Source organism: Cetorhinus maximus, chromosome 10 (assembly GCF_964194155.1).
Source record: "Cetorhinus maximus chromosome 10, sCetMax3.hap1.1, whole genome shotgun sequence".
In the NCBI taxonomy this organism is placed as follows: Eukaryota; Metazoa; Chordata; class Chondrichthyes; order Lamniformes; family Cetorhinidae; genus Cetorhinus; species Cetorhinus maximus.
The window spans coordinates 3,360,329-3,388,022 of NC_135888.1; the positions used below are offsets into that span (position 1 = coordinate 3,360,329).

The 27,694-nt window shown below is 38.2% G+C and overlaps 1 protein-coding gene and 1 long non-coding RNA gene across 12 annotated transcripts in view; one reads left to right on the forward strand and one right to left on the reverse strand.

Annotated features, from left to right (window-relative positions):
- Positions 1 to 11,359, reverse strand: part of LOC144685408 (uncharacterized) — a 1,061,419-nt gene extending 1,050,060 nt beyond the window's left edge. The window contains exon 1 of the long non-coding RNA XR_013577719.1: positions 11,291 to 11,359. This is a non-coding gene — a long non-coding RNA (uncharacterized LOC144685408). The remainder of the gene's footprint in view (positions 1 to 11,290) is intronic.
- The window catches only part of rabgap1 (RAB GTPase activating protein 1), a 206,270-nt gene extending 178,777 nt beyond the window's left edge, over positions 1 to 27,493 (forward strand). For all 11 annotated transcript variants that reach the window (XM_078549832.1, XM_078549829.1, XM_078549836.1 and 8 more), the window contains 10 exons: positions 144 to 287; positions 4,105 to 4,146; positions 4,847 to 4,975; positions 6,030 to 6,122; positions 7,274 to 7,384; positions 14,880 to 14,984; positions 15,964 to 16,047; positions 17,816 to 17,887; positions 21,655 to 21,852; positions 26,479 to 27,493. In XM_078549832.1, coding sequence (XP_078405958.1) covers positions 144 to 287; positions 4,105 to 4,146; positions 4,847 to 4,975; positions 6,030 to 6,122; positions 7,274 to 7,384; positions 14,880 to 14,984; positions 15,964 to 16,047; positions 17,816 to 17,887; positions 21,655 to 21,852; positions 26,479 to 26,601 — 1,101 coding nt within the window. In that variant the 3' untranslated portion in view covers positions 26,602 to 27,493. The remainder of the gene's footprint in view (positions 1 to 143; positions 288 to 4,104; positions 4,147 to 4,846; positions 4,976 to 6,029; positions 6,123 to 7,273; positions 7,385 to 14,879; positions 14,985 to 15,963; positions 16,048 to 17,815; positions 17,888 to 21,654; positions 21,853 to 26,478) is intronic.
- The last annotated feature ends 201 nt before the right edge of the window (positions 27,494 to 27,694 follow it).

Here is a 27,694-nt window from a genome sequence, read left to right on the forward strand (position 1 = left end):
AAGACAAGTAACTTTAGTATTCCTGTACTTAACTGGGCACATGTAGTGACAGCACCTTAACTTCAAGAATGGTCGCTGCTACATCTGAAGGTGAGTGATCTGTCTTCTATAGTGCTACCAATAAATGTTGCTTTTACTTTCAGGAGTATATTCCAGATTTGTACAACCACTTCTTAAACATCAGTCTTGAAGCACACATGTATGCCTCCCAGTGGTTTCTCACTCTGTTCACTGCTAAGTTCCCACTCTATATGGTCTTCCACATCATTGATTTGCTGCTCTGTGAGGTAAGTGTATTGTTAAAAATGAAAATAATTGTACCTTTAGAATGTGAAGGTTAATTTAAAATAATTGTTGATAAGGTTGTAAAAATCTCAACAGGGTTTGAGTTATATATTTAAGCTGTGCACAAGAATCCTGATGATGATGATTTTGTGTTGTTTCTTTCATTTGTCTCCATTTTTAATTTCATACTTGTTTTCTTTTTCTTTCATGTCTGCGCTGTATTTTTTTAAAAAACAGACATTGGAACCTCACTATATGACCACCCAGAGGACTGTGACTGCCTTGGTGTGGTGGTTCAGTTAGAGGGTGCATTCCATTTGTGTGCCAGAAAGCGCTTGGCACCATCAGGTGACTCAGCTGCTGTGTGGCTGCACTGTCATCACTCAGCTACAGGTGATTCTCCCAGCCTGTTATAACTGATCCTGGCCACAAATTGTGGTTCAAGCAGACTAGAAATCTTTGCAATTTCTGAAATATATTTTTTATATCCCCCTACTTGGGGCCCTACATCAGTCACATCTATTCCATGGTTCCCAAGTATATAACAAGAGAAAGCTGAGAACAATTACACAACTGCATATTGTGACACAAGAAATGAAAAGTACCAATAGGTTGTTTCTTTATTTGGGAGCCGTGCAGAAACAGCATGTCTTTTTCTGAAGTATAGTTGCAAAAGAGCGTTCAGGAACACTTTCCTCATCAAACTGCTATTTAATCATGGAAATAGTTGTAATTTGATATAAGCCACATGGTGGTGCTGTTTAGGACAGAGATACCACTGAAACACAGGCCTTTGTATGTTTATTAGTGTTTTGATCACAGGTAATGTTTAAACAGTGATGATCTGTTTGACATTTTTAATTTTTGCCAGACAGACCTTACTCCTAGGCCATAAATATTTTTAAAATTCCAGTTATCTGGAACTCCAGCTGAAATGTGGTTACACTGACGGAGCAGTAGTTCCTTTGCAGAAGGTCACATTGTTGATAGGTTCAGCTGAAAAATAACCAAAGCCAAAGAGTTAGTTATCCAGATAGCTGTTAAGTAAAAAAAAAGAAAACTTCCCCATTCATTTATGCCTGATGTGCGTGATATATATCAACTAGTTGTGTACTTTATCTAGTTCACTTGTCTTTTCTATTAAGTTCACAGCACCCCCCCCCCCCCCACTCCCCCAGGTTTTGTGATAGGGTAAGGAAAAATTTAATTTGACCACCAGAGATTTTGTGCATACTCCCAAGCATGCAGGATTTCAGCATAGATTGATGTCCACTGCCAGTGAGATATTTTGCTTTTGAGTAATGGATTGAGCATTAGAGTGTGTGAAGGCTGTTAGCTAACACTTGGTGTTTTTCATCAATTTATATCGAATGGAATCTTTTGCTATGAACATGTTTATTCTATATCATTTATACTGTTGAAGGGCCCTTCAAACTGTGGCTTGTTTTAACAGTCTGTGCCAATTTCCTTAGAACCACCTCAGTTTTAAATTTCACGTTGGTGCTGATTCAGGTGGATTCTACTATAATTGGGACACCCTGAATTTGTTAGAAGCACTACAGTCTGAAAATTCACTTTATTCATATAAACTGTAGATGGACCTGCTGCTGAATTCCCCTTGTCCAAATTTTGACTGCCTTATTCACTGCTGCTACCTCCTATCCATCTTAATGTGTATTCACTAATCCCATTCCAGCCACCCAAATAAATTGTATACAGCGCATGTACAGAAAAATCCAAATATTGGAACGGCGCAGGCTGAGATTCTGCAGTGTAACCTGGGCAATGGAGAAAGATATCAATGCAGTTTTGCTAGCAACAATACTAGCATTTAAATGTGAGGGTTGAGGATTTTAAATTTGGGGGATTGCAGGGCTGCATGGGTTAGGAAGGATGAATGACCAACTGTACAACTGGCACAGCTGTAAATTCTGTAATAACATTTATAAACAATGTAAAGTATTCACTGTGCTTTGGCAATGGATAGTATGTTCAACAATGTCAATTTTCCTTTCCCGATTTCTTCCTTTCTTGAAGACTCCGGACTCTGTTGTTCACCCTTCATTAGCTTGCCTATATGGCTGTTATACGTGTGTGATCTTTCGGTTTTGCCAATTATTTAACCACAGGAGGGATCACAGCTGAGCCTGATCAGGGCCACATGTCCATGCATGTGTACACTTTCAAAAGGAATTGCTGGGCAACGATCAAAAACCAGAAACGTGACCACATTTCCCCCTTCAACCCAAGGTGCTGAGGCTATGTCTGATCAGAATAAATTAACTGCAGTTGGATGTACAATTAGAAAAGAGACTGGAAAATGCCAGTAGCCTTGTTACTTTTAAAAAGACTTGCATCTTAGAATTTTTGTATCCTCAGGACGTCCCAAAGTGCTTCATAACAAATGAATTGCTCTTGAAATTATTTTGTAGGCAAACAATGTGGAGAGGCAATTTGGAAAAAAAAACAAATACTGTACAATGTTGAGGTACATGGCAAGAACAGGGAATCAACAGAATCTTTGCTGAGACTTTGGAATGCACTGGTCAGACCACACTTGGACCTTGGCTTCAGAGGGAACATTAATGCATTGTAGAATGTAAAACAAAGGAGTAATATGAATAATTGCAACTGAGGAGGATAAACTGTGAGGAAAGGTTAGAAAAGTAAATTGGAATAGTCGTTTTTTTAGATTTTTGCAATCAGATTAGCAAAGTTCAAAATATGATTGGTTACACTAAGTAGATATAGCAGAAATGGAATGAACCTCAGTTGGCAGAATAATCTTTTCTCATTCGTCTTTTTCTTTTCATATTTATGTAAAAATAATTAAGCCTTTAGCCTAAATTTTTATTTTCTTTTAGAAAATAATTTTTATGCAAATATTAATCTAGATGTAAACCATCAATATAAAATCTCAGGTGTTCAGATCAGGAACTTTTACATAGAAATGTTCCGTACTTTTTCAAATATAGCACATGATTCCCCACCCTCACAAAAGAAAATAGCATGCATGTTCCCAACTCAAACGTCTTTATTTTGCTTTAAAAATAGTGCAGCCAGTGTGCAAGTTTTTCCAGTAAATGAAGGAAGTCGCATATTTTGTCTGCTTCTCTGTTTGAAATACCAAAATAGTTGAAAGAACGTTTTTGTTTTAATGCTCTTGACTGCTCCTTTACAGTCATGTTTTTCCCCAGGAATAACACGGCCAAAGATGGCAATTGTGTGTGTTGCAATAAACTATGTTAACCGAGTCTTGTGTGGAATTCAACAAAAGTCCTTTTCACAGAAAAGCTTAGAGCCTGAGAAAGGCATTTTAACAGACGAGTAATGCATCAACATTTGAACACACTCTCTCTATTGGAAACCCTGGTCTACACACTCATGATCCTACATCTGTTTGGGTTTAGCAAGTATTGTCTGTAATATCGAATATGCCAGTCTGTGAATTAAGTGATGGAAATGGAAATGCTGTTGAACTTAAGGCCGTCTTCTCAAAATTGTTGGGATAGTTCCACTTTGGCCGAACACAGTGGACCATTGTGCTGTTCTGCTCTCACCAAATTGTCAATCTTCAGCTTTCAGTATCAAAATTAAAATGCATTTGCTTTTACATAGAAATGGCAGGCCAGTTATACTTTATTAAGCTACAATACCTGGGAAATCTTGAGCACTTTAAATTAATTTAGAGGTTAACAATAGAAGGTTATTTTTCCTGAAATGGTTTACATAAATGTACTGTGTGTGAAAAATGAATTTGAAAAAGTTCAAAAATGTTTTCTTGCATAAGCTTACGTAAACTTTTGTAACTTTTTTAAGGGGATAAGTGTTATCTTCAATGTTGCACTTGCTTTACTGAAGGTAAGCATCACAACTTCTATTATATATTCACGATGTGGTTTAAATAATGTTTATAGTTGTCATTGTTTATCTCCACCAAAAGTGGAACATTGTTTAACTTACTTTGTAAGAGTTTTAAATGACAATTTATTAATATGTAAAAGTTAATTTGGATGTAAGCCATCATCAATAATCTTAGGACTAATCTCTATGTAGACCATCATTAATATCATTGTGGCGAGCTTTGAATTAGGCTAAATGAAAGATACTTCAGTTGCACCCCCTTTGAATGAGCAGAATTGCAAATTGAACACTTCATATTGTAATATACATTTGCTATTTCAGAAAAAGTTTTTGGAATTCATTCATGAGCACAGTTTGGGAATAATTCAATTTGTCATTTCTATTATAGTTAAAATACTACTTATAATTTGTGCACAGAACTGTCTAATACTGATGGTGCTTCCCACCAGAGAAGGCTGTTTTGCATTCTTACAGCCTCATCATGCTTAGTGTTTCAGCTGACGGGAGGGTGGCCTGATTTAATGAAAGAATCTGATTAGAATGAGAGTAGCGCTCTGTGTTATGTATTGGCACAAATTTAATCTTTTCTAACAGTGAGCAGGAAGCCTTAATTACCAAGATTTTACTGAATGCTGATTGTCAGTTTCACAGACTTGTTCAGATAGCACTAAAATCTGTTTAAAAATCTCTCCTCCAGACCTCAAAAGATGATCTTCTGTTAACAGACTTTGAAGGGGCCTTAAAGTTTTTCCGTGTCCAGCTTCCCAAAAGGTATCGCTCCGAGGAAAATGCTAAAAAGCTGATGGAGCTGGCTTGCAGTTTGAAGGTAATCAAATAAACATTTAGCAGCTGCTAGTGTTCAGTAGAAAAAAGGGCTGGGACTTAAATAAAATGTTTTTAGAAGAATTTTGTTTGATTGCATTTTTTTGAAAAAGTATCCAGCTGACATAACTCGATAGAACACTGAATTATTCTTGTAAAACACGTTATATAAATATGAATTTTATAAGTTAGTGCAGGATTAACTTTTGTAAAAAAAAATACTGGGAAAATGTAAAAACAAGTACTTTGTGGATTTTCTTTTAAAATCTGCTTTATTTAGGATTACAGATTGGATATGATTGCTTTAACAGATACTTTGAGGTCATTGTTTTCTTTAATTTCACTGATAGATATGTTGGTAATAACAACACAGTCACTGTCTGAATGTTTTGGACGCAAGTTTTTTTTTTCTAAAGAGTTGGGACCAGGAAATTCTTTATTTTTAAATCAGGAAGAAAAACAGTTCCGTTGTGTTGTATTCCTTCCTATCAGAAGGGTTGTTTGTTTATTTTGTTTCAACACCCCCCACGTTTTACCCGTACCTTTCCTTAGGATTGACTCAAAAATGAAGCCCAATTTGTGGTGATGGTCCGTCCGTATCTTATGCAACTTACCCAGGACTGAGTGCCAGTGATCCATTTGAATGTGGGAACCTGTCAATATGTCCAGATGTTTATGTGCACTTCCTGCATACATACAGAGGTTTCCCGATGACAACTCCCAGCTAACTAATATTTCGCTTTCTCCCTTTGTGATGCTGCTGGAAAAAAATCTGGATCAGTATCTAACAAAATTCAGTTTGGGGATTTAATCTACTTGTCTGTATGATTACTCCCAGTACCAAACAGAACAATCAATCAAGCTACTAAAACTTTATTTTAAAATACGTATGCTGACTGCTAATGAGAACAGCCCATTTTTAAATAGACGCTCACTGATGAGAACAACTTTAGGTAAATAATATTTCTGTCTAAAGGTGCTTCATGTTACTAAAAAATGAATTTACTGCTGTTTTAATTTGAAGATTTAATTTATATTCTTAATATCCATTTGCACAGATCAGTCAGAAAAAGCTTAAGAAATACGAAAAGGAATACTTGGTAATGCGGGAACAACAGGCTCAACAAGAAGATCCTGTTGAAAGGTTTGAGGTACGAAATAATCAATGGTATCCACAGCCAACTACCTGATATCCATGTATGAATATATATGTTGTCATTAAATCGATTATTGCTTCAAATTCTTCTGTTAATATTTCTTTCCAATAGTCAGTTTACTGCAGCAAAGTTGATTCTTCAGTGCCAGTTTCCAGTCCACCTGCTGGAAAAAAGCCTTGTTTATATTGCAAGTTGGTTATTTCTACAGTAGCAAGGTTGATTTTTTTTTTAATGCAAATGCTCTATTTGGGTGCTGCTACAATCCATGGGGGTTTGGAAAGATCCACACTGGCCGAGAATAATTAGACCACCATCTTGGCCTACATAGAGGTGGTGGAGCAATTAAACCGCTTGCTTCCAAGTTCTGTCTTTTGCCTGCCACTGACAGGCCAAGCATGAACGTTGCCACTGAAGACATTGTTTAAGTTTATCACCAGCTTTAGAAATATTGGGGACAAATGGAGATGTAAATCATGCTGGAATTTAAAGTACCTCAGAATTCAGAACAGGGAAGATGTGATTAGTAGCGTGACTTTGGAGTGCACAATTCCAGAGTTTAGTAGTGTCCAAATAATAGGAAATGCCAAACCTTGATCATGTAAACAGAGTATTGATCACCTAACAGCCTGGATTAAAACCTATTAATTCTCTGCTCCTTTTGTTACATTAAACTTTATTTATCTCGCAAATGTCATTGGGCCGAAGGTCATAAATAGTATTCCAGAGGCTATTAACCCCAATCTCTGCACAAATTTAGGGGATAATGGATGTAACCTTCACACTTCTGTTACTAGGATCTCTTTCTTGCCTATGAAGGAGTGAATAATAATTGCTAAAGCTCAGAAATACTTTGTGCAGGACAGCAAGTTTGTCCTTTCACATGAAAAAAAATGTTCTTAAGTTGTATTCTGAGTTTTGGTGTTGACTCTGAAAAGGCAGTGTTATGTTTTGTCACACTCAATTGCAGGACTTGGTTAAAATATTAAGTGAAGATGTAGTGTATTCATAGGTGAATGATGACTGATGAAGGTTTAACAGAATGCAGTGTGGGTTAGAGTTGGTGTCAATTCACAGAAGTGTATTGTTAATCTATAGTTTTATAGATATATTTTCACCTCATAATTGAACTGTCTGCTTTTCTCCAGCGTGAGAATAGACGTCTACAGGAGGCAAATATGAGATTGGAACAAGAAAATGATGACCTTGCACACGAACTGGTTACTAGCAAGATCGCACTCAGGAAAGACTTGGATAATGTAAGTGTAAACTCTGCAGCCTTTTTGACTGAACTGAAGACTCTAGTTGCTGTTTTCCTGTCTAAAAATATTCTGTTTGATTCACTAGTAACTGGAAACTGAATATGTTCTGAGGAAGTTAAATTTCATGAACAAATATCGTTTATGATGTTGTAACTGAGAACTTGCAATTTATCCAGATCAGTCTCAGGGATTGTAGTACCTTTAATTCTGCATTTCAAATAAACAAATTCGTAAATGTTAAGAGCAAGAATTTTGGAATTTTCTCTGAACTTGCTGTGTATACAAGTCCCCTAGTGTGCATCCATGGAAACCTCTACAGGATTTCACCCTTTCCTTGTTGATTGTATTGGGACTGATCAATGAGGGTCTGAGTCTAAATCCTGACAATTTACACTGATTATCTAGTCTCCATGCAGTTCACACTTGCTGAAGTGTGCAAGATATGACGTGCATTTAGTTTATCGAGCCCATTGATCAGGTTCTTTTTCCAGATGCTAAGATTCCAGTTTCGCAGGTAATGCACAAGGCGCGAGAGCCCCAAGCTGTAAATCAATGGAGTGTAGAAGGTTGGTATCATCTGACACACGTTGGTTACCTCTGAGTGTGTAATGCACAATCTTTGGTTCACACTTTATTCTGCTCCCTTTTCTAATGCAAAATGAATCCAGTCTCTGAGTGCCTATGTTCTAAGTACTAAATATTTCAAATGTTAGCATATTGATAGGTTATAACTCTCCTAATATGGTGATCACAGTGTTAAATTATACCCGCATAAAATTAGAGCAATGTATATCCTAGTTTGTAAGGCAGGTGTTGAGTTTACCATCTGGTTAGTGTATCACTGAGCTCCCTGACAGTTTAAATATACTGGAAAATAACATAGAACTTTAAACATTACTTTGAGAAAAAGAAACTCAGTTCAAGCAATATTTTTTAATGCTGAGGTTCTGATTGCCATTCTAGGGGATACATTTGTTGTAAATAATGGCAGTTTAAAGAAAAAGCCATTAGTTTACAGACCAGCTCACTTAGTTGCTTTTGCTGGTTGAGGTAATTGGGTGTTAAGTAGCAGACATTGCTGTTAACAGCTGAGCAGCACATGGAACATTCAGAGAATTGGGGCAGTTAGCTGATTTTGCACAGTTCAAAATGCCTGCTTTTTTTCTTTTTTTTAAAATGCAACTTAGTATTATTCCTATACAGTATGTTAGAAATATATTTTAGATTGAGGGGATGTTGTAAAAAAGGCTTATTGTATTGAGATGTTCCCAAATCCTAGACAGATTTGAAGTCAAATCTACATATTCGTGCCACAGCATTTGTTGTAGAAATTGTCCTCGAAATGCCACAGGATTCTAAGGGTCTGAATTAAACTTGGCTGTTGCAAGTCAAATTTATAATGCAAATCAGCGTTCTCACCATCTGCAGTATTTATATCTCCTCACTTACTTAATCAATTTCTGCAAGTCTGCAATGGTGTAAAGTCAAAGTCTACACCAACAACAGCAAATTACATTTGTCTGCAAAGAACAGGGCCCTGTGTATTAATATATGTAGCTTCCAGGACATGCAAATGTGCCACATTTATTTTGTTTAGCTGAAACAGGCACAGTGATAGCCATTCGCTGACTCATTTCTCAGGGCAATGCCTTGACCAATCAGGGTCAATCTGCCTGGTTTAAATTTCAGACAATGCTTGACAATCAACACAAAAACAGAATTACCTGGAAAAACTCAGCAGGTCTGGCAGCATCGGCGGAGAAGAAAAGAGTTGACGTTTCGAGTCCTCATGACCCTTCAGCAGAACTGAGTAAAGTTAGGAGAGGGGTGAAATATGAACCTCCTAACTTTACTCAGTTCTGCTGAAGGGTCATGAGGACTCGAAACGTCAACTCTTTTCTTCTCCGCCGATGCTGCCAGACCTGCTGAGTTTTTCCAGGTAATTCTGTATTTGTTTTGGATTTCCAGCATCCGCAGTAGTTTTTTGCTTTACAATCAACTGTCAGTCAGCATCGTGGTGCATTCGCCATGGCAACGTCACCTGCCAACCAATCATCACTTTCACTTACAGTATAAATTGTTGTTTTCCCCCTCATGTTGGTATTCTTGAGTGTCCTGATGAGTGAAAGAGGCAAAGCTTAGACATGCCTCTTTTTTTCAGCAATACCTGTGAAATACCTTGGATAAAATTGATGGGAAGTTTCCTGTTTCTTCCCCCGCTCCCAAAGGAATCCAAAATGAAAAGAAAGCAGCACTTGAGTTCAATCTTACACAATGGAAATTTATTACAGTTGGAAGCTTTTGAGTAAGGATAATGGGATTGTGTAAAAATAAATTAGAGCTAATTTATTTTATTACATATTAGTTTAGAGAACAGAAACAGGCCATTTGGCCCAGTGCATGTGTGCCAGTGTTTATGCTGCACAGCAATCCTCCCACCTTACTTCATTTCACCCAATCCTTCTAATCCTTTCTCCCTTATTTACATATCCAACTTGCTCTTGTAAAATATCAAAAATCATTCTCTCTCAGATAACAACTATATATATATATATATAAACCTATCCACTGCATACTACCCAGTCTGGTCACTGGTAGATTGCCTCCTTGGCGTTCTTTGCCCATTCTTTTGCATCAACTAGCCACGCTCTTCTTTGCCTTTTTAATTTATTACTATCAATTATTTCCAGGCAGCAAAAACATTTCACGCACAAGTAATATGTCCACTTCATTTTTTTTTTAACCACAATCGGCCTCAAATCCTTCCTGTTATGTTGGTTCAAGAATCCTCTCGTTAATTAATCTCATGTCCAAATAGCTATCAACGTGTGCTTGTATCATAATTTAAGCCGTTTGTCATTTTACTGCAGTATTCGCATCTATACATTTAAGCATTTTACTGCCTATCTCCAGCTTGATTTTACAGTTCCACAGACAAACGCTCAATTTATGAAATATTAGCATTTGTTTCATTTTTTGTCTAAGTTAATCATTTGATTTTCTTACTGCATTTCCATAATCTTTAGAGCACAGCAGACCATTAAAAAGGTAGGCGGAGTGCTAAGATAAAAAAGTCAATTTTTTCTCTGCGACAGATAAACATTTATCTCCCATGTTGTACTGTGAAAACTGAGGTCACCTTTGCCTTCAGTATTCCAATCTGTCACCTCCAATATCTGTTACCCCAATTGGATGTTAATCAGGATAATTCAAAAAAGGATAAACAGGATAATTCAAAAGCTTTCCTATGAGGAAAGATCAAATAGACTGGGCCTTTATTGCCTGGAATTTAGAAGAATGAGAGGTGACCTCATTCAAATACAAAACTCTTACAGGGCTCAACAGGGTAGATACAGGAAGGATGATTCCCCTGGAGGGGGTCTAAAACAAGGGGTGGGGACACAGTCTCAGAATAAGGGGCAGGCCTTTTAGGACTGAGATGAGGAGGAATTTTATCACTCGAGGGTGGTGAATCTTTAGAATTCTCTGCCCCAGAGGACTGTGGAGGCTCAGTCGTTGAGTATGTTCAACACTGATCATTAGATTTCAACACGCCAAAGACATCAAGGGATAAAGGAATAGTGCAGGAAAATGGTGTCGAAGTAGATGATCAGCCATGATCTCATTGAATGGAGGAGCAGGTTTGAAGGGCTGAATGGCCTACTCCTGCTCCAATTTCATGTGTTCTTATGTTAACAATTAAAAGAAAATCATGGAAGTCGTCAATGGGTTACCTCTTTCGAAAAGCCAGCATAGGCATGAGGTGCCAGATAGGATTTTACAGCACAAAAGGAGGCTAAGTTCATATCAATGATGGCAATTCACTAAGGTTTTGCTTTCTCATTTCAAATGAAACTTTATTTAGAATGTTACCTTTGAACCTAATGTCCTCCAATTACTGACTCCCTATTCATTTACGGGATGTGGGCTTCGCTGGCTGGGCCAGCATTTATTGCCCATCCCTAGTTGCCCTTGAGAAGGTGGTGGTGAACTGCCTTCTTGAACCGCTGCAGTCCATGTGGTGTAGGTACACCCACAGTGCTGTTAGGGAGGGAGTTCCAGGATTTTGACCCAGTGACAGTGAAGAAACGGCGATATATTTCCAAGTCAGGATGGTGAATGACTTGGAGGGGAAATTCCAGGTGGTGGTGTCCCCATGTATCTGCTGCCCTTGTCCTTCTAGATAGTAGTGATCATGGGTTTGGAAGGTGCTGTCAAAGGAGCCTTGGTGAATTCCTGAAATGCATCTTATTTCACAAACAGCAATTAAAATCCTGTGATCTTAGAAGATTTGAATCTGCAGCTATTATAATTTGTGAAAGTAAAACAAAGTTGATAGCATTTCCTGTGCAGTTGTAAGACAGAGCTGACCCAGTAACTTGGCATTCCTTAAACTCTATTTTGCAGTCATTTTGTCAATTTTGTCAATAGTGCATGAGGCAGTTGAAAAGTAGCCTGAATAACAAAGAAAATCTGCTCTCTAGCTTCAAGTAGTCTTTTTTTTAAGAGGCGCTTCTCGTTCACCTTAGCTCTGATTCAAATATAGGAAGTTTAGATGTAATATAGTTAGATCTCACAGTAGATCGCAGCAGTTCCCTATTATCATTGGATAGAAGGTTGTCATAAATTTTACATAACAGTAGTTGAATAAGAAGCAACAGCTTTCACAATAGGCTCATTTGTCTAAATCACCACCACCTTTTTCTTAAGATCTTCTAACGTTGCCATGCTTTCTTCTGGAGCAAGAAGTGCATGAACTGGCCAGTGAATTATGAATATGGAAACTTTAAGAGGAAATAAGCTTCCAGTAATATTGCTCATTTAACCAAAGAAGGGAAAGCACTTCTGTAAATTCCCTCATAACAGACGGTTAACTGAAGATTAATTTCATGGAATTGAAGACAACTTATTGACCTGGTTAGGAAATTGCTTGAGCGGAATGAGATAGAGAAGCGATAGTGGACAGGTATGTTACTTGGAAGGATGCGAGTAGTGGTGTCTAATAAAGACCTGTACTGTGGCCTCAACTATTTCCTTATTGATCAGTGATTTAAATGATGGAATAAAAAGCCACATTCAAATTTACTAATGACATAAAAATAGACAACTTTGTAAGCGATGTAGAAGGAAGAATAAAATTATACCGACATATGGATAGAGTTTTGCCCATTCATTTAATCTGCCAAATCAGTTTCAATGGATGTAAATGTGAGGTCATCCACTTTGAACCTAAAAACAATAGAACAGGGAACTTTTTGAATGGTGAAAAGCTAGAACAGGTGAAGTTCCAGGTACATACATATATTAAAGTATCATGAGCAGATACAAAAATAGTCAAAAAGGCTAATGAAATGCTGGCCTTTATACCTAGAGGATTAGACTGCAAGGGGGTAGAAGTCATGCTTCAGTTACGAATTATGAACACAAGTTATACAAATTCCTGGTTAAAACACACTTGGAATACTGAGAGCAGCTCTGGGGATTTCACCTTAGGAAAGATATATCGGTCCTTGACGGAGTGCAGCATAGATTTACCAGAATGATAACCTGGGCTCTAAAGGTTTGTTTTATGAGAAGAAATGACACAAACCAGGATGTATTCCCTGGAATTTAGGAAATTAAGGGATGATTTGATCAAATTTTTCAAGATGTCAAGGAAAAATTAGGGCAGATAGATTGGTTAGGGAGTTGAGGTGTTGGGGGAACTGGCTCTAATTTTTTAGACTTCCTGGAGTGAAGTTAGGGAGCGCTGTACACGCGAGGGTGGTAGAAATTTGGAACTCTTCTGCAAACAGCAAATTGATGCTAGATCAACTATTAATTTTAAATCTGAGACTGATAGATCTTTGTTAATCCTAGGTATTAATGGATATGGGGAAAGCATATGGAGTTAGGTCACAGATCAGCCAATGATCTCTCAAAATGGCAGAACAGGTTCAAGGGGCTAAATGGCCTACTCCTGTTCCTATCTAATAAGGGATAGGTTCCCGTTGTTTTTCCTCCTCTTTTCACACATTTGCATTGAATATTTATTGAAGTGGTAGGGCACCAGCTCAAACACACTAAGTTTGATGAAGTTAAGAAAACATATCAAAAGGACTTTTTGGCTTCCTGTTTAAGAACTTGATTATTCAATTCCAGGAAGTAATTACCCTGAAAAGCCACACACGTCATCTTGGTAAATATGTTCATATAACTTAGCTATTTGATTTAAAATGAGAAAGCTTAAGAGTTATTGTCTTTTACAGCACAGAAGGAGGGATAGGCAATAAAACTTGAAACCATACTCTAATATGTATTGCAACCTTCATGAAAGAAAACTAGGGGGGAAATACAGATGAGACTACTGGTTAGATTTAACCTTTTAAATAAACATTTTGTTCTGCATGTTTCCTGGTCTTCAGTAATATGCACTGTTCACTGAGGCTAAAATAATTGAATTATGAGGACAGGTTGCAGAGATCAGGCTTCTGTTCCCTTGAATATAAAAGATTAAAGGCTGATCTAGTTGAGGTGTTTGAGATGATTAAACTATTTGATAGTTTTTCTCTTTCTACATCATTTCCTCTGGTGGGAAAATCCAGAACGGTGGGGGGCGGGGGGGGGGGGGGGAGAACCTTGAAAGGGGTGAGTCAGAAAGCACTTCTTCAAGCAAAAGATAATACATATCTTGAACTCTGTTCCCTAGAAACACATTGAAACAGGTAATTTGAAAATTTTAAAACTAAGATTGGTAGATTATTGTTAGGCACTGGTAATAAGGATCATGGAACCAAGGTGAGCAGAATTAAGTTAGAGATAAGCCATGATCTAATTGAATGGTGGAACAGTCATGAGGGGCTGAATGGCCTACTTTTCTTGTTAACCATATTTTGATATCAACCTACACATACATGAGCAAAATAACCTCAGGGTGGTTTATATCTGTAATTTAGTTTGCAGAACTGGTTTTCTTTACGTGCAGTGAATAACATTTTACAGCTGTGCTGCACTATATGAATGAAGAACATGAAAGATAGATGTTGCTGAATGGATAATTTAACCTTAAAAGTTGCATACCCAGTGAATGAATGCAATTCAGTCACTGAACAATATTTAATGCCATGATAAAAGCTTTCCAATACACTCTACTGGCAGCAAAGCTAAATTACATTAAATGCTGTTTATTTTTGAGTTATAATTTATTTCTTGCTTTTTCAGAAATATCCTTAATGGCCTGTTTGTTTACATTTTGGAAAAAGATATTCAACACCAAATCAAATATGACATTGTAACTTCTAGAAATAATGCTTTGTGATAGTGAAATTTAATTTCACAGTTTAGATAAAATGTAACGTGTAGAGGAGTTATTTTCAGAACTGTTGGAAATGAAAGAAAACCCTGACTAATGGAAACAAAAATTATAAATAACCTGTTCGGATTAAATATTTAAACAGCATGACTATATCTTGAAAATTAAATTAATGTAGATTTGTTTACTTTTTTCCTGCAGGCAGAGGAGAAAGCAGATGCATTAAATAAAGAGCTACTCATGACCAAGCAAAAGTTAGTTGATGCAGAAGATGAAAAGAAGAGATTGGAAAATGAAGCCACTCAAGTAATTGAACTATATAATTCTACATGTCTTATTCTTCACTTGTTCAAATGTTTTATGGTTTAAACTGCTGGTGAGACATGCAATGATGGCTTCATGGGTAAATCACCAAGACATGCAGGACAAAACTTCTAAGGCCTTACAGCCTTGAGTAACTGATTGTAGCCAAGGTAGTTGTTGGCAAGGGATTGTTAAATTGGTTTCAGTATTTCCAGATTAGAGTTGGAAAGTAGTGCACAGTGCTTCCTCTTGATCAGTACCAAGCATCCCACGCTGGGTGGTATGAAAACATGTTTTGTTCTCGGCAATTGCAGTCTTTTCAATTGAATAAGTCAATTAGCACGTACTGACCAGATTGTTATGAAGAATACTTTGAAACCTTATCAGAGAGCCATCCCTCCGTGGAACCATAGCCAACCTAAAATGATTTGCAACTATCAGGAAAAACAATCAAGGGAGAAGACACAGATAAGACTACTGGTTTAAGGCAACCTTTTGAATATTCATTTTGTGTAACATCTTCCCAGATGTTCAGCAATGTGCACATTGGGAAGCTCATATCATTAGGTAATTTTGCACAAATTTTTAGTCTTTTTGACCTTGTTTCTTGAATGAAACATTTTATAAACATTGATTAGATTTATCGATTTTGATATATTTGAAAACATTACACTTATTACTTTTAAATTTTTCAACCTATTTTGATAGTTTTCTGTAGAACTTGCAATCAAAATCCATAACAGAACAGCCTAGTGCTCCTTGGGTAGTTGCAGCTTTTGATTCAATCAGTTGGCTACATTTTTTAAAATTGTTAGAAGTTTCAGTAACTCATACCATTGTAAAGATGTTCCACTTTAGGTAGTACCAGCAAGTTGCAGAATGTCGATTTTCTCTGCCCATTAGTATTATTAACTGAGTGTTCTACAAGAGCAGCATCAGTTGTCTTGGTTTTCAATTCTATCCATGGTTCTACCTTTCATAGCTGAAGGAGATGTGCCGGAGAGAACTAGACAAAGCAGAATCAGAAATCAAGAAAAACAGCTCAATCATCGGTGATTACAAGCAGGTCTGTAAAACTCAAGGATTTACTGCAGCTATTCTGAATATTGAAATGATTGAATATTGAAAAGGTTACTTTTGTCCGTGGAAATAGATGATTGTTGCTTGTTGAGAGGTGTTGATTAGAAACCAATGAACATATGAAGATGCAGAACACAGTCTGAAAGAAACCATGCAACATCCATGAAAATGTCCTTTTTGAAATATAAGGTCTGTGTGAATACTGGAAATTTGAAATACAAACAGAAAATGCTGGAACTGTGCAGCAGGTCTTTTGGAATCAGGAATAAAAGAGAGGTTACTATTTCAGGTGGAGAATCTTTAGAAGTTTTTTTCCACAATTTCTCTCAAATGCTGCTGCTTTTTCATTCACTGCTCTTCATCTGGGATGTCAGACATGGCGTGTTGTGCATTTCCTTATAACCTCCTCCTGTGATTTATTGGAAAACCAGTTCTACCATTTGTGCTGTATTTGGCCCCTCCATCAATGAGATGGTGTGCCATTTTAAATGGATCTGATAATGTAGTGGTGTAAAATTAGACTTTCAATCCAGGGGTCATGCATTTAAATCCTACCACTGTCCCATTCAATAACTCTGGTACTTTGTGTACAAGCATCGTAAAAGCGACCATGAAAGCTGCTGGATAATTGTAAAAATCCAATGATTCCCCACTGGCCTTGCTGCCCCTACCTGTACTGGTCTACACCTGACTGCAGTTCCACTTGATGTCCTCTGAAGTGGCCTAGTAAGGCACTCTTTGTGCAAACAGGTGCTTTCAGGTATACAGCGCACCACCACCTCAGGACAGATAAGGATAGACAATAAATGCGACCTTGCCGCTGTAACTCACATTAAATTATCATGAAAACTGCTCAACTAAAGCAGATGGATTAGTGGCTCTTCTATGCAACTCTCAGATGCTTCTGGTAAGAAACTCCTTGAGGTATCAGCCCCATATTTTTATAGACATTGCTTAATTTATGTATGTATTTTAAAAAATTTACACTATACTTGCATGAAAGACTCCTAATGTTAGTACATTGGAACATATTGGTGCAACTTAGGATCTAATCTGTTACTCTCAGGCATTCTTTGATCCAAATCTGTACAGATTCAAACTATTGATATTAATTTGCTTTTCATTGGATTCAATCCCTGTTGTAATTTGCCTGTAAAATAGGATGTTTTGTTCCTCTGGGAGTGCAGAATTGTTTTTTTTTGTTTTGCTTTCTACTTTAAGCTTTTTATGGATCAAGCCAAATATTGATGTGGTTTAAAACTAAGGGATATGAGCTGATGCCTGAAGCTGTAAAATACATCTTCCATATATTTTAGCCTTTTTCAGCCTCACAACCATTGAATTGATGATATTAAAAACCACTGCCGACCTCCAAATCTTCACATTGATTGATTTTTGGTTGCTCTCTTCTACCAGAATTTATCATTGGAAATTGCTAAATGAAATTTTCTTTCAATTTTCCTCGGTTAACTTTTACAATGTAGCTGCAGGTTCTGGTCACTAAAAGGTGCTGAGCAACATGTTTTCTATGTGTCTCAGTTCAGTCATCTTGAACATTAAAGTTTGAATTTATCAACTGACCATGAACGCCTAGTATTTATATAAAGTGGTCTTTCAAGACAATTTCCTTTTATTAACTAGCATCTGGTGCAGATTGTTAGGCTATGGATTTTAATCTTGAGTGTAATACACCATACACAATGATGAGAAGGTTATAGTTTGTCTCCCTGAGCCTTTAATATCCTTTTTTATAGATCTGCTCTCAATTGAGTGAGAGGTTGGAAAGGCAACAGTCGGGAAATAAAGCTGAGTTGGAACAAATTCGGGTGAGTTTCTGCCCAGTGTAGCCAAATGTAAATTAATTCCTGGTAAATAAATAGATAAATATTCTTAGATTGATTTTGTTTCAATGATAGGGAAACAAAAAGATCCAAATTTGCAATTTTTTTTAGATTTAATGTGGCACAATGCATTGGAGATCAATAGCATGAAGTGGTATTACATAGATCTGCAACTGTAGTTATTTATAGTGAGCTGATTTAAGCTGTGCCATCAGGGAGAGGTGCTCGATGAAAGCCAAATGCTTTCCGCTATGAAACAGGAGGATTTGACAGTGGCTGTAATTTTAAGGGCCTCTTTGTGCCTGGCTATGCAGCAACATTGGCCAGGCCCATGGGTATGAGTAATGAGGAACTTTGAAATGAGAAAAGAGAAGAAAAATATAAGTTGGGCCCAAGGTTTAAAATAAAATTCATGAATGTAGTATTGTCAGTAAAGCCAATTTAAGTTAGTATGGCTACGTATTTAAATTCTTACAAATGATGGAAGTTATCTGATCATGTTAATATTTAAGACCTAAAAATATAGCTTTAATTACCTGTGCTCTGTGTAGACTTTCACCTTTATAATTGGTTAAACCTCAATTACGCTTCTTGTTTTATCTATAAAATTAGGGATATAATTGAGCAGAATAAGTGTAATGAAACACGTTAGCTAAGAATCCACATACAGAAGTGAAAGAGATGAAACAACAAGATCTTTCTTCTATTTTGTGATTATTGGTTAAGCTTGCAAAGCTGATTAATCTTTCTTGTGGAGGGCTGTATAGCTCTTTCCAGAATGCATCTGGAAACTGGCTGTGCAGTGCTAGTGTTTTACTTTGTCATTACAACTGACAGAGTAGGCAGCGGCCATAAATAAAGAAGGAGCAAAATGGCGCCGCTCTTACTTGGTTTATTTAGGGAAAGGAAGGCCAGAGTATTGGAATGTTAATCGTCTTTGTGGAGAAGCTTCTGCCTCCCTCCACCTCTGGGCCTGCCATCAGGGCCATCTGTCCTGGAGTGAAGTTCACTTGAGAGCCTCAAACTTACCTGTTAACAGGGGTGGGGTGGGGGGGTGCGAAGGCTGCACCACACGTATAAACACATCCCCGGCCACCCGCCCCGCCACCAGCCTTGCCCATTGGTCGACGTGCCTGTCAATCAAACTGTCGCCATAGCATTTTGTCCCTTGTCAAAAAGCACTTTCTGGCAGACTGGCACTTTCTGGTGGAGCGACATCATTGGATTTCTGTGCCTGTGCAGACAGGGATCAGTGACTATCTTGCACGGTCAACTTGCATTGGCAGGGGAGACAGTGTTGAAACCTGTATCTTTCTTGGGTTCCTCCACTTTTTTGTGTGCGTCAATCTTAATGGTGCACAGTTTTTACAATCAAATTATTTCTTAAACTGCATGTTGTAATCAGATTAGTTTAAGAATTATCTGTGAATGCTGAGTTCAGTTTTCTAATGTTAATTATTCAGCAATAGAAAACCACTAAACCAAAACTATAAAAAGTCTTGTGAGTTTGTAAAAAGAATTTGATTTTACATTGAAATGTAATTTCTGTGCTTAGGTTTTATTACTATTTAAGTAATGTTTTGTGTAAAATACGTATGTTTTAAAAATGTCTTGGAGTCTGATAAATCACAATGACTAAATGTCACCTGAAAGCATTTAGTCTCTGTCATGTAAGACTGTGCCTCTACTTTTATTTTGTGCAATGTGTCTGCAAAGTTATACACCGGAGTATTGCCCTCTGTTGATTTGAGAACCAAAAAAAAGCTTTCATTTCTATAAAACACGAATATACTTTCAAAACCTAAATATCACACCAAAAGTGAAAAGTTAATGTTATAATGTCACGATTTCCAATGTCCTGAATGAATGACCACATAACTTTATAAATGGAACAGCTCTGATCTTATAATGAGCTAACAGCCTTTTCATAGGAAAAATGTGAGCACAAGCCCTCAGCAGTGACTCTTATTGGGCCAATGAGTCTGTCCAGTGAATAGCTCAAATCATACATAATAAGAGAGGCACTAAATTTCTCTCAGACCCAAAATTAGGGTGAGAAAAATGAGAGGTTACTGGAAGTTTGTATGGCTGTGTATTTGTAGATGGAGAGTAGAGATAAGACTCAGTTCTGCAGCGATAATCTTCATAACCCACTAGCTGCTGATGCTTAAAGTCAAAATTCATTTACATATAATAACCAGTTAGGTGAGATACTAATGAGCAATTGGCACCCACGGAACCATATCCCATTGAGGAGCTAAAGCCTTTATCTGGGTATGAAGGAAATTTAGATAAGAAGAAAGGAAGGTTACCTTCTTTCAAGAAAGTTCACTGGGTCAGTCCTACAGCCTGAAGCAACAAATATTGCATTTTGTGATCTGTGATTCTTTGAATCAGCGTTTGTATCAACATGCAGAAAACACCAGCTGCAGTCTGTTCCTGCTGTTCACTGTAATTGGCTTGAGTTTTCTTTCCTCTGTTGTCAAACTGGTGCTCCTTATAAAGGGGAACTATTGCAGGAAACAAACTTTCAGTAGAATTGTATTCCACTAAATTAAGAATACAAAGGTGACTTTTACAGAACATTTGTAGATCATTGTATCACTTCTGGCACTATTAAATAGTGTGATTCCTAGCATTTGTGAATTCATAGAAACTAGGAGCAGAAGTAGGCCATTCGGCCCTTCGAGCCTGGTCCGCCATTCATTATAATTATGGCTGATCATCCAACTCAATAGCCTGCTCCCGCTTTCTCCCCATACCCTTTGATCCCTTTCGCCCCCCAAGAGCTATATCTAACTCCTTCTTGAAAGCACACAATGTTTTGGTCTCAACTACTTTCTATGGTAACTAATTCCACAGGCTCACCACTCTCTGGGTGAAGAAATTTCTCCCCATCTCAGTCCTAAATGGTCTACCCCGTATCCTCAGACTGTAACCCCTGGTTCTGGACTCCCCCACCATCGGGAACATCCTTCCTGCATCTACGCTGTCTAGTCCTGTTAGAATTTTATAGGTTTCTATGAGATCTCCCCCCTCATTCTTCTGGACTCCAGCGAATATAATCCTAATCAACTCAATCTCTCCTCATATGTCAGTCCCGTCATCCCAGGAATCAGTCGGGTAAACCTTCGCTGCACTCCCTCTATAGCAAGTACATCCTTCCTCAGATAAGGAGACCAAAACTGCACACAATATTCCAGGCATGGTCTCACCAAGGCCCTGTACAATTGCAGCAAGACATCCCTGTTCCTGTACTCGAATCCTCTGGCTATGAAAGCCAACATACCATTTGCCGCCTTTACCGCTTGCTGCACCTGCATGCTTACTTTCAACGACTGGTGTACGAGGACACGCGGGTCTCATTGCACATTCCCCTCTCTCAATTTATAGCCATTCAGATAATCTGCCTTCCTGTTTTTGCTACCAAAATGGATAACCTCACATTTATCCACGTTATACTGCATCTGCCATGCATTAGGGAGTGTTCTATTATTCAGATAGCTTTTATTCTCATACATTGCTGTGTTCATTTTAGTGGGTAATGGGGCATTAGTAACTCATTCAATATTATGTGATTATAACTTACTAAGTAGGACATTATATTAAAATCATAGCAAGATGGGAAATAAAACTATTGTCTTAGGGTATGGTGAAAGGAAACTCCCTCAAAGACTCAATCAGAATTTTATTTTATCTTAACAGAAATTACTTTATTACAGAAGTAGTAACTACTGTCTGTCTCAATTCAGCAAAAGGTTGAAGGCTGCGATCGCTGCAGAGAACTCTTTAACAAGGAGGGGACACTTAAAATTGTCAGCTCTTCTAAGGATACCCCAGATGAATATCAAGATAAAGAAAAAGAGTTATTGAAGAACCAACTGAGGGAGATGGAGCTGGAACTGGCTCAGACCAAACTGCAACTGGTGGAGGCAGAGTGCAAAATACAGGTGTGTACAGGGAGAAAGATGAAGCAAAATGAGCATCAGCTGGAGTGGAGGAATAATTAATGGATAACAGATAGGAGGGGTAAAATCTAAGTGACAATTCCAAGTTCTTATAATTATATATATTAATAACCTAGACCTTGGTGTACAGGGCACAATTCAAAATTTGCAGGCGATGCAATTATTATGAACCATGAGGAGGATAGTGTAGAACTTCAAAAGGACATAGAAAGGTTGGTGCAATCGGCAGAGATGTGGCAGATGAAAATTAATACAAAAGTTTGAAGTGATTCATTTTGGTAGGAAGAAAGTGGAGAGACAAAAAAAGGGTACAGTTCTAAAGGGGGTGCAGGAGCATAGGGATCTGTGTATCAATGCATAGATCATTGAAGGTGGCAGGATGGGTTGAGAGTGCAGTTAATAAAGCATATGACATCCTGGGCTTTATAGACAAGGGCATTGAGGAAGGAAGATATGTTAAGCCCATAAAGTACACTGGTATGGGCTCAACTGGAGTATTGAACCCAGTTCTGGGCACCACAGTTTAGGAAGGATGTGAAGGCCATTAGAGAGGTTGCAGAGAAGATTCACAAGAATGGCTCCAGAGGTGAGGAAGTTCAGTTACGTGGATACATTGGATAGGTCAGGAGTTTTCTTGTTGGAAAAGTGAAGGTTGAGAGAGGTGATTTGATAAGAGATATTCAAAGTCATGAGGGGTCTGGACGGAGTAGATAGAGAGAAACTGCCCCTTGGTGGAAGGATCGAGAACCAGAGGCACAGATTTAAGATAATTGGCAAAAGAAGTAATGGCAAAGGTAGGGAAAACTTTTTCATGCAGCGAGTGGCTAAGATCTGGAATGCATGCATGAGAGTGACGTGGAGACAGGTTAAATTGACACGTTCAAAAGGGAGTTGGTTTCTTAGATGAAAAGGAAGAATGTGCAAGGAGTGGGAAAGGTGAATTGCTCCTTCGGATGAGGCACAGACACGATGGGCCGAACGGTGGCCTTCTATACTGTAACCATTCTGATTCTATATTTTATACACATTGCCATTGTTTGTGCTTAACGTAACGCGGTGTGTAATAAGGAAAGGAAACATTTGTGTAGCAAACACACTGCCACATTGTGATAGGAGACGGGTTTAATTTCTCTCTTCCTAATAAGTTCTCAGTCTTATGCCATCTGTGCAGGTGAGCTTGGTGACAAGGAGAGAAATTATGATTGGCTGTGAAGTGCATTTCCTAATGGCCACCAGTTAAAATGGTGGCAGAGGCTTGAGAACTGGAAACCTAGGCATCAAGTACAGGATGTGTTTATGGGGATCAGAAGGAAAAAGAGAGAAGTTGACATTAGGGGACAACATTTAATAAGAAATCAGTTCTGTGAAATTCATATCACAGCTACCAAGAAAAATGCCTAAGTATACAATTTAGAGTATTACCTGCATTGCTAACTATCAGCTTGACTCAGTGGTGGAATTGCTTCTGAGTTGAGATGGGCTCAAGCCTCATTACAGTTTTGAGCACATACACTGAAGGATGAGCTTAGATTAAGGCTGAAGGAGTGCGGCATTACTGAAAGTGTCATCTTCTGGATCAGATATCTAACCATGGCCCCTGTCTGCCTGATCAGGTAGATGAAAAGCTTCTGGAGTGTGTTTTCAAGGACCAAGGACGACCAGTGGTGACCTGGCCATCATTCATCCTTCAGTCGGCACCAGTAGAATAGCATCATCTTATTGCTGTTTGTGGGACTTTGTTGAGTGTAAATTGGCTGCCATGCATACTCACAGAAAAATAATGGCTATAGTTCAGGGTCACCAAAAATAACCAAACAATGTATAGAAAAAAAAACTTGTGCCATAAATTAACTGCTATCTACCCTGAAGAAATACCGACATTTATCTGAGTGAGTTTTCTACCTAAACTAGGCCACTGAATTCTGAAGTTAGTTTGCTTGTGAACTGTTTTCAAACATTTAGACAAAGAAGTTTACACCTCGACATGAATTCAACCAGATGGAGACTGTCATGCAGCTATCCAGCCATGATGAAGGAAAGTGAATGTTCTGGCCGTAAGGGTGTCAGTCATCTGATGTAGCTTCCTAGACCCACCTCTGCCTCGTGGTGGCAGTCAGGTGTGAGAGGAGCTTGGTTAGAGAAAGGGGACAGAATTAGATAGATCTGATCAGTAACGGTTTAACAAGATTGCACAATGTAACTTCAATCACATAAGTGCTAACACTGAAGACGATATTTTAAAAAGTGCATTTTACTTGGGGAGGGAAACCAGGGATGATGCTAGGTTTGAATATTGGCACGAGAATTGTTGCTGAGTAGCGGCAACAAGTTTCAAATGAAATAAAACAAAAGTAATAAATATACACGTTTCATTGTTCAATTCTTAGACCGAAAATAACCTGTGTTATTGGGGGTCTGAAATTTATATGACGTGTGAAGGGAAACCTTAAGTAAAAAGGTTGAAAATCCCTGCTTTAGGGCATGCTGAAAGGTGCTATATAAATGCAGATTTGTTTGTTCCAAAAAGCTCTTATCAAAGTCACAAATGTCATCTAATGTGATTGTGCCTGGGGTAAACTATTCCTACTCGAACTGTCTATAGCCTTTGACATGGTTGACCGCATGGTCTTCATCCAACACCTCTCCCTCTGTCGTCCAACTGGGTGGAACTGCAGTCGCCTGGTTCCAATCACGTCTATCTAAGTACAGCCGGAGTCAGGTGCAATGGCTTCCCTTCCAAATCTCACACCGTTGCCTCTGGTGGTCCCCAAAGATCCATCCTTGCCCCCCTCCTATGGTGCCTCTCACCAACTTCATCTGAAAACATGTACACTGATTACACCTCAGCACCACCTCTCCATTGTCTCTAAATTGTCAGACTACTTGCCAACATCCAGTGCTGGATGAGCAAAAAGTTCCACCAGCTAAATATTGGGAAGGCCAACGTGTCTTCTGCCCTAGTACAAACTCCCTTCCCTCTCCATTGACTCCATCCCTCTCTCTGGCAAATCTCTGAGGCTGAACATAAATATTTGCAACCTTGGTGTCATATTTGAACCTGAGATGGACTTCTGATCAGATTTACCCACCATCAGTAAGACAGCTTGCCTCTGTAACATTGCCTAACTCCACCTCAGCTGCTAAAATCCTCAGCCATGCCTCTGTTGCTTCTTGAATTGACTATTCTAACACAATACTTGCTAGCTCCCTACAATCTACCCTCTAAATTTGGTTGTCCAAAACTCTGTTGCCTATGTCCTGGCTCCCTATTAAGCAGTAGCTCGATTTTAAAATTCTCATTCTTGTTTTCAAATTTCTCCATGATTTGCCCCTCCCTATCTCTGTAACTTACCTCCTTATTCCCCAAAGCCTGCCCATCATCAAGGCTCAAGTCAGGAATGTGGAATACAGGAATACTCTCCATTTGCCTGAATAAATGCAGCTCCAACAACACTTAACCTCAACACAATCCAGGATAAAGCAACTCCTTGACTGGCATCCCATCCACCACCTTAAGCTTTCATTCCCTCCACCACCATGGCAGCAGTTTGTGCCATCTACAAGGTGCACTGCAGCAATTTATCATGGCCCTTTTGACCACAATTTCCAAACCACTGACCTCTAACACCTTGAAGAACCAGGGCAGTAGCCATATGGGAACACCACCAACTTCAAGTTCCCTTCCAAATCTCACACAAAGCTGACCTGGAAATATATTGCTATTCCTTCACCGTCGCTGGATCTCAATCCTGGAGCCCCTGCCCTAACATAGCTGGATGTAGCTACACCAAATAGACTGCAGCAGTTCAACACAGTGACTCGCCACCTTAAGGGCAATTAGAGATGGGTAGTAAATGGCCTTGCCTGCATCAATAAAAAAAAAAGGTTAAAACTAAAAGATGATGAGGAGAATAGGTGAATAAATCTGGAATAAGACCTGTTTAAATGTTGGAGTAACACCCTGTGAGAAATATAAAAACTAACAAACCTGCAGCAGTAAAAAAAACCCCATTATTTTTAAAGCCGAGCATCCTGATATTCCCAACGCTTGGGCATTACACTTTCAGCATGATGTATATGTTCAGATCCCATTTCAACTCAAGTTTGCATTGGGGCTTCCCCTAGAGGAATGTGTTATCAGTCTTTGCTGACTTCTCTTGAAGGCAAAGCTACTCAAAGGTTTCACTGCTCAATTTGTTCTCCAGTCTGGAAAATAAAACCATAAAACGTTGATGAAAAAATATACCGTCTCACTTTGCCCCATTATTGGCAGCTGTGCATCAGAGACCCCCATCCCGCTCTCTGGAATACCTTCCCTTAATTCCTCCACCTCCCTCTCTTTTAATACTCTATCAAAACCCACCTCTTTGATCAAGCTTTGTATAACCCCTCCTAATTTTTCCTCAATTGAATCAATATTTATTTTCCTCGTGGATCTGCAAAGCACCTTGGGACATTTTCCTACATTAAAAACATTATTATAAATGCAAGTTATTGGTTTTTGTCAAAATGTCAGGTCAATCATCATTGTAAAATTCTAGACTACTTCAGTGACAAAATGAAAAACTGACCTTAACGGAATATTAATTTTTCTGGGTTCTTTTTCAGGACTTGGAGCATCATTTGGGTCTAGCATTAAATGAAGTTCAAGCAGCAAAGAAGACCTGGTTCAACAGAACAATAAGCTCCATTAAAACAGCGACTGGTGTACAAGGAAAAGAAACTTCATAAAGTCAACTGGCTGAATGGAGAAAATACACCAACCCTGGTCAAAACGTGCTCACTTCTGATATATACTAGGGGACCAGAATGTGTATTCTTACATATACAATCTGTGGATTAACATGGTTAACAGCTCCCAAAAAAAAAAAGAAAACCCATAAGAAACAGCTTTTACCTTTAGAGTGGTCTTTATACTGCTGATGTTTAACACTCACCAGACCTGTGCTACAGTAGTTTTGGCTCTATTCTGTTCTCTTGAGACAAGCGGACACTCCATTCTACTGTCTCATTTGAGACTTGCACAACTGAAGGTCAAATTTAGATACCAGGAAAACAAGCTCTTTCCACTTGAAACAAAAAAAAAATCTAACCGTTAACTTGAAACAGTTTTTGATTTTGCATCTTCTGTATACTCTTTTTGATATCAATTTATTTCTGTGTTTTGGAATCAAAAGGTCGGTAAGTAAGCAAAGGAACACAGCTCCACAGAAAAGCTGAATTCAATGTAGTTTTTAACATAATCTGGGTTTCTAGTGGGGAGTCTGTAGAATGGAGGCCTTTGCACCTTATGTATCTATTTATATTGGTTTATGTTATGCTGTTGGACACATCTATTGTGAGTGTCTGAGGGGCACTGATTTGTACATAAATGTGAAAGTTTGTTTATTTTTTAATTCTGCTTTATTTTTGGTTTCCTAATGCTGCCTGGTGTAATATTTTACCATAGGGGCTGATGTGTCTATGCTAGTGCTTTGTCCTAATGTCATACCACTGTCCTATTTGTTTAATGCCAAATGTGTTGTAACTTCCTCAACATTACGTGTGGACATTGTATTAGAATACAGAAATTAGGGTGCACTGTGTATACTTCATGCATTGAAATATATACTGGTAAAAACTACTGAGTTTGATTCCTCTGTCCTTTTTTACTATTAAGATTTAATGTTACAATGTTCACCAGATGTAAATGGAATACTAACATGTTGCCTAGCTCCAAGGACTTGAATCTCGAAGGTTGCTATGCAACAAATTTGGTCCAACGTGCATGTCTGTTTGGCGTGAGTTAGAGTTCTTTTGTTAAAGCCATGTGGTTGTTTCTTGA